The sequence below is a fragment of the Ranitomeya variabilis genome, chromosome 8 (assembly GCF_051348905.1).
Source record: "Ranitomeya variabilis isolate aRanVar5 chromosome 8, aRanVar5.hap1, whole genome shotgun sequence".
NCBI classification, from domain to species: Eukaryota; Metazoa; Chordata; class Amphibia; order Anura; family Dendrobatidae; genus Ranitomeya; species Ranitomeya variabilis.
In genome coordinates, this window is record NC_135239.1 from 21,573,800 (window position 1) to 21,581,391 (window position 7,592).

Genomic DNA, 7,592 nt, shown 5'->3' on the forward strand with positions numbered 1-7,592 from the left:
TGGAGAGACTAGAGAAGCTTTCTGTCAGCGTGACAACCATCCATCCGCCCATCTCACATCATGTGACCATGGTGTCAGCTGACCGGAAGTAAATGTAAACATGGCGAGAAACGAGGAGAAGCAGCAGGGGAGGCTGAACCGCCTGTGGCTGCAGAAGGAGAAGGCAGGTGAGAAGAGGAGGCGGCGCCGCCATGTGTGCGCCCTCCCCGGTGTCACCGCTCTCATCTGTTTTTTTTTCTCTGCAGAGGGACGTGTGCGGGATGTGACAGGGAAGCGTCCACGTCTGGTGAGTGCTGCCGGGGAGGAGGGCGGTGATCTCCCCGGAGCCCCCTCCCCCCCCTGCGTTCTGGGTCCTGACCCCCCTCCGTTCTGGGTCCTGACCCCCCTCCCCCCCTGCGTTCTGGGTCCTGACCTCCCTCCCTCCCTGCGTTCTGGGTCCTGACCCCCCTCCCTCCCTGCGTTCTGGGTCCTGACCCCCCTCCCCCCCTGCGTTCTGGGTCCTGACCCCCCTCCCCCCCTGCGTTCTGGGTCCTGACCCCCCTCCCCCCCTGCGTTCTGGGTCCTGACCCCCCTCCCCCCCTGCGTTCTGGGTCCTGACCCCCCTCCCCCCCTGCGTTCTGGGTCCTGACCCCCCTCCCCCCCTGCGTTCTGGGTCCTGACCCCCTCCCCCCCTGCGTTCTGGGTCCTGACCCCCCTCCTCCCCTGCGTTCTGGGTCCTGACCCCCCTCCTCCCCTGTGTTCTGGGTCCTGACCCCCCTCCTCCCCTGTGTTCTGGGTCCTGACCCCCCCTCTTCCCCTGTGTTCTGGGTCCTGATCCCCCTCTTCCCCCGTGTTCTGGGTCCGGACCCCCTCTTCTCCCCCCCCCCCCCCCCCCCGTGTTCTGGGTCCGGACCCCCTCTTCTCCCCCCCCCCCCCATGTTCTGGGTCCTGATCCCCTCTTCTCCCCCCCCCCCCTTGTTCTGGGTCCTGACCCCCATCTTCTGACCCCCTCTCTCCCCCAGTCTCCTGGGTCCTGACCCCCTCTCTCCCCCCCCCCCTAGTTCTGGGTCCTGACCCCCTCTCCCCCCCCCCCCACGTCTCCTGACCCCCTCTCTCCCCCCCCTAGTTCTGGGTCCTGACCCCCTCTCTCCCCCCCACGTCTCCTGACCCCCTCTCTCCCCCCGTCTCTTGGGTCCTGACCCCCTCTTCTCCCCCCCCCCCCTGGTTCTGGGTCCTGACCCCCTCTTCTCCCCCCCCCCCCCCCCCGGTTCTGGGTCCTGACCCCCCCTCCTCCCTCCCGTGTTCTGGGTCTTGACCCTCTCCCCCTTTGTTCTATGCAGGCTGCACTACACACGGCGGCTGAGATCAGGAGGTGGATCCCCAGTATAAAGAGTGACATGGAATATTACCTGGAGGTGAGGCATCGGGCTCAGGGGTATAAGGAGTGCGGGGGTGGGGGGTTCCATGGCATTGCCGTATAGAGTGCAGACGATTGTAGGTTAATGTCCCCTATGAAGACTGAGGGGAAAAAAAGGGTTTAAAAAATTTGAATCCCCCCTGCCCCACATATTTGGTATCATTCATAATATCTGATCTAAGAAAACATTAAATTAATAGTAGCGAAAAAAAGATTAAAACTGTCAAAATTACTGTCACCTCTCCCTAAAAAGATCCACCACCCTGCGGCTGGGCCGGACCACCACCCTGCGGCGGACCACTGTCCACTGATGGATCTGACCTCTCTCTTGCAGCAATCTCAGCTTATTCACTATTCAGACAGAAAGATTGAAGAATTCCAGGAGAAGCTCGAAGTGCTGAAGAAAGAGTATCAGAGCCATCTGTGGAAGTTACGCCGTCTGGATCCATCGTGCAAGGAGCATCCATGGAAACTGCGGGGATACACGAGGAAGAGGACGGTCGACGGGAAGGTGCCCTCATGGGTGCAATCAGGTGCAGGTACTAATGCATCAGGAGTGGTTTAGATGAGCGATAAATAATATGGGGGCGTCATTCAGCTCTGCCACAATGCACTGATGCATGCAGTCATCTCTCCCTGCTCCTGTATCAGTAACCAGATTTTATACTTTCAATTATTGAAAAACTGTGGTAGCCCCTGTTGGGGCATATTAGAGCCCCCTGCTCAGGATCACTTCCCCATTGGAATAGGGTGGTTGGTGCAAATGTGAACCTCCTGTTCTTCATTGTCTATGGAAGTGCTGGATAAGCCAAACATTCTGCTCCGCCATCTCCAGGAGTCCTGTAGAGAACAGATAGAGCAGCGGTGTGCATTGGGGATCGGTGGAAGTCCCAGACGTCGGACCCCTACTGATCCTGGAAATGGGGGATAGCTGTTAAATATTGAGAATAACACAATAATGATTAACTTGAAATTTGTGATGATTTTCATATTATTGTTAGTGATGAGAGAATATACTTGTCACTCGAGATTTCTTGAGCACGCTCGGGTGTCCTCCGAGTATTTTTTTAGTGTTCGGAGATTTAGTTTTCCTCACCTCGGCTGAATGATTTACAGCTATTAGCCAGCTTGATTACATGTGGGGATTCCCTAGCAACCAGGCAACCCCCACATGTACTTATGCTGGCTAACAGATGTAAATCATTCAGCTGCGGCGAAGAAAACAAAATCTCCAAGCACTAACAAATACTCGGAGGACCCCCGAGCGTACTCTGGAAATCTTGAGTAACGAGTATATTCGCTCATCACTAATTATTGTTGCTTATGCCCTGAGCGCTTAACTTCCATAAACTATATTTAACCCTTTCCCCCAGGAGTAAAAAAAAAAAAAAGTTTAATAAAGTGCAAAGAAAATGTCCAAAATAAGAGAAAACCCTTTTTTGCCCACAGGACTGAAGTAGCAAAGTTCTGCTGATAACCTATGTTTTCTTTGATAGGTGAACGCCCTGGGGATGCGCTGCTCTCAACTGTCCTATCGGATAACATTGATGAAGAGCTCAGTAACCCTGAGGAAGATGGTGATGGGAGTAGCACCAAAGAAAGCAAGGCGGCTGTGCTGGATCTCCCTATCAATCCTCAAGGTCAGGATGAGCCTTTACAGTTCAGCAATGCGAATTCTCACCCCAAAGACGTCTGGCTGAGGTCGTCCTATAATACAGGGGGTGACGCTGCCAATAAACTGAAAGATATTCTACTGTCAAAGCAGACGGAACCAAAGGGAAACAGTGCTGCAGGGAAGAGCATGGTGAACAGGACTGAGGACCAAGCTGCTGGGGGAGGGGATAGCAAAGGGATCCTGGGATTAAGTTGTTACTCGTCTTCTGAGGATGATGAGTGACATTAACATTGTCTGGACTCAGACATTTAGGGCACATTCACATGCGGTCACTGTAGCTCTTTTTAAGAAAAAAAAAATCTGTGAAATAAGTGTCAGAAAGCAGAAATTGAGGACACTCTTCTGTGTCATAGCTGCCATTGTACAATCCAGAGAGGTTGTGGCTCCACTCAGTGTCCCCATCAGAACATGACATTAGTGAGCGCAGCTCTGGAGTATAATACAGAAGTAATGCAATTCTCAACTATTTTTTTTTCTTATGTACAGTACTGTGCACAAGTTTTAGGCAGGTGTTTAAAAAACACTACATGCTACAAAATAGAAATGATTTCAACAGAAAAATTAATTTATCAATTCACAAAGTGAAAAGAGAAAAGTAAATCATATTTGGTGACTGGTCTTTTCCTTCAAAACAGCATCAATTCTTGTAGGTATAATTGTACAAAGTCAAGTATTTTGTCAAATTTATATGGTCCCCAATGCTACCAGACAGGTAATAATGAGCATACATATTACTCCATATAAACCTTATCACAAAAAAAAAAAAAAAATCACACTCCGTGAAAAACATGAGCAAAACCAGATAAAATGGAGTGTATATATCACAATTTGAAGTATACAATTATTTATTTGGAAATCATGACAAAAACAGTACTTTAATATAAAATTAAAAAAATGATTAACTTCAATTCATATGAATGTGTACTCAGGATAATCATATGCATAAGTATTGATCACGTCAAGTGCTATATACTGCAAAGGTTGGGAAAATATCACAAACCACAAGATCATGGATAGCAAAAGTATATATATCAAAATTGGAACAGCATCACATATTACTGCAGTTGTCGTGCAGCGCTCTCCCAACCAATGTCCAATTGGCCTCCAATAATAAAGATAAAAAAGGAAAACAGCACAAAAATTAAAGAAAAAACAGGCTTTAATGCCTGAACGGCGTGGCCACGCCATTCAGGCATTAAAGCCCGTTTTTTCTTTAATTTTTGTGCTGTTTTCCTTTTTTATCTGTATAATATATGGACGAGCACTTAAAACTCAAATTCGACAATAAAGTGCCTCAGTGCATATCTTCAGAGACTAATTGTATCTTCATTATTCAAAGGGGCTTTAAAGTAGAAAGTTAAAATTGATATAATTGATGCAAAAGGAGCCCTGTTGTGAATTCCGTTCTCGGGCTCCCTCCTGTGGTCGTGAATGGTACTTTGGTGAGTTCTGTCCTTGGACACCCTCTGGTGGCTTTGAGTGGAACTGCTGATCTTTGAGGTTGGCTTTCTCAGCTGCTCTCGTTTATTGCTTCTGCTAGCTTCCCTATTTAACTCTGCCCAGGTCGTTAGTTCATGCCAGCTGTCAATGTCTCAGTACTGGTTCAGATCTCTCTTGGAATTCTTAGATGACCTGACTACTCCAGCAGAAGCTAAGTCCTTGCTAATCATTTGCTGTTCATTGGTTTTTTGAATATATTTTTCAGTACATGTTATGTTTCAGTCCAGCCTGCTATTAAGATACTTCCTTGCTAGCTGGAAGCTCTGGGGGTGCAGAGCTGCACCTCCACACCGTGAGTCGGTGTGGAGGTCTTTTTGCACACTCTGCGTGGTTTTTGTAGTTTTTATACTGACCGCATAGTTCCCTTTCCTATCCTCTGTCTTTCTAGAGAAGATTCGGCCTACTTTGCTAAAATCTGTTTCATTCCTGTGTTTGTCACTTCCCTCTTAACTCACAGTTAATATTTGTGGGGGGCTACCTTTACTTTGGGGAATTTCTCTGAGGCAAGGTAGGCTGCTATTTCTATCTTTAGGGGTAGTTAGCTCTTAGGCTGTGAAGAGGCGTCTAGGGAGAGTTAGGTACGCTCCACGGCTATTTCTAGTGTGTGATAGGATTAGGGATTGCGGTCAGTAGAGTTACCACCTCCTCAGAGCTTGTCCCAGGTTTTCTGTTTTAACCATCAGGTCACTTCGGGTGCTCCTAACCACCAGGTCATAACAGAGCCCCGACCAAGTATTGAGTGCATTTACTGAACGTACATTTCAGTAGGACATTTCGGACTTTAAAATCATTTTTGAAGCTTGTGTTATAAAGTATTCTAATTTACTGAGATAATGACTTTTGGGTTTTCATTGACTGTAAGCCATAATCATCAACATTAACAGAAATAAACACGTGAAATAGATCACTCTGTTTGTAATGACTATGTAATATGAAATTCACTTTTTGTATTTAAGAACTGAAATAAATTAACACTTTGATGATATTCTAATTGTGTGAGAACCACCTGTATAGATGCAACTTTTGCTATCCATGATCCTGTGGTTTGTGATATTTTCCCATTCTTTGCAGTATAAGGCACTGAGCCTGAAACTTTACAATAGCTGAGGTGACTGAAATACGTATGCATGATTATCCTGAGTATGCTTTCATATGAATTGATGTTAATCATTTTTTTTCCGCTCTTTGACACGAGGCATCCATTTGTTAATTTCATATTAAAATACTGTTATTAGTAGGTTGAAACACATGAATTACGGTAACAAACAGCTGTGGAGGAGGCTTAAACTGGGTTGAAATGGCCACACTGGTAAAAAGGTGAGGTTGTGGAAGACATTTTCATATCACCGGTCAAACACAATGGCATGACTGAGAACAACAAGACACAAGGCAGTTATACTGCAGCAGCGAGGTCTCTAAACAGACTTCATAGCAGACTGGGTGTCATGATGTGCTGTTCACGCTGTTTTGTAGAAACTACTGGGACATAAAACGATTTAAATATATTCATTATAAGTTAAGTTTTAACAAAGACCAATATTATCAAATGCATAAAAAAACAACAAAACCGTCCTCCTCGGGTGCTGCCATGTACTATTTGTAGTACACAAATCTTGGTACAAGCCTGTGCTTTGTGGAAGGGTCCCAATAGGTTAGCACTCCTTCTATATCAAGACTGGGGTAACATCTCTCCCTACGTAAGGTTTTGTGCTAACATTGTCTTTTGTAGAAACACCACAAAACGGGCAACATTGGTGGAGATGGAAGACACAATAATCACTTACCTTCATATCTGCAAGCGTCCAGCAGTGCCATCAGCTCAGAACTGGCATAGGCCAGAGGGACCCAACTAGAACCATCTACTGTTTCGAGAAGTCTGGCCAGAATTGGTGGTCATGGAATAATCGCAGCTGGAAAACCCAGACCTTTCACATGGAATCAAGGCCAAGCGACTCAACTATGCACCAAAACATAGGAACTGGGGAGCAGAAAAAAATGGCAGCAGCCGCTCTGGACTGATGAGTCACAATGTGAAATATATGGCTGTAATGGAAGCAGACTGAGAAGTGTTGGATAGCAGTAAAATAATGAGCGCCTTTCAACAACTGGAGTTGGGGATTTGGTCAGGATTGACGGTGTCGTCAGTGCTGACATATACAGATGCTTATCCATCATGTAATTCCATCAGGAGGCGTCTGATCGGCTCCAAATAACGCCCCCACACATCCAGCCAATGTTAGGAAGAACGAGGAGTCCTGGAGGTGATGATCCGGCCGCACGGAGCCCTGATCTCACATCATCCAGTCCGTCGGGGATCACATGAAGGAACAGAAGGATCCGCTCAAGCCTCATACACAGGAGATCTGGGGTCAGTTCTCCAAGATATCGGGAACAACCCCCTGCTAAAGTAGTAATGATCAACAGCCACTGACGGGATTTGGATTTCTCATTTGTTCATTCGCTTTACAATAAGTGATGAGCGAATATACTCATTACTCGAGATTTCCTGAGTATGCTCGGGTGTCCGAGTATTTTTTAGTGCTCTGAGTTTTAGTTTTTATTGCCGCAGCTGAATGATTTACATCTGTTAGCCAGCATAAGTACATGTGGGGGTTGCCTGGTTGCTAGGGAACCTCCACATGTACTTATGCTGGCTAGCAGATGTAAATCATTCAGCTGCGGCAATAAAAACTAAATTTCCGAGCACTAAAAAAATACTCAGAGGACACCCGAGCATGCTTGAGAAATCTCGAGTAACGAGTATATTCGCTCATCACGATTTACAAAATGTTCATTGATCAAATTAATCTAGTAATACTTACAAGGTAGGAGAAAAAGCACAATAGGGTCTTACCTGGGTAGATGTTTTGGGAAATTGTATGCACTATCGTGCTCTCCTGATTGGTGTGCACACAACCCCTGAAATAGTCTTAGGCCGCTACAGACCCACGGGGGAGGAATCAAAAGCCCCGCAAACAAAATGGGAGGTGCTGTGCTGCCATCAAAGGATGTTGAAAAAAA

The 7,592-nt window shown here is 46.6% G+C and overlaps 1 protein-coding gene across 2 annotated transcripts; it reads left to right on the forward strand.

Annotated features, from left to right (window-relative positions):
- LOC143788715 (uncharacterized) lies at window positions 1-3,825 on the forward strand. 2 transcript variants are annotated; one of them, XM_077278560.1, is made up of 5 exons: window positions 1-167; window positions 246-286; window positions 1,320-1,394; window positions 1,731-1,935; window positions 2,893-3,825. In XM_077278560.1, exons 1-5 carry the CDS (start codon window positions 101-103, stop codon window positions 3,291-3,293), a joined length of 789 nt encoding a protein of 262 aa, XP_077134675.1. In that variant the 5' UTR covers window positions 1-100; the 3' UTR covers window positions 3,294-3,825. The 2 variants fall into 2 exon arrangements, with proteins under 2 accessions (XP_077134675.1, XP_077134676.1); XM_077278561.1 differs by having other exon boundaries at window positions 12-167; window positions 1,731-1,929; window positions 2,893-3,431.
- Window positions 3,826-7,592: the final 3,767 nt, after the last annotated feature.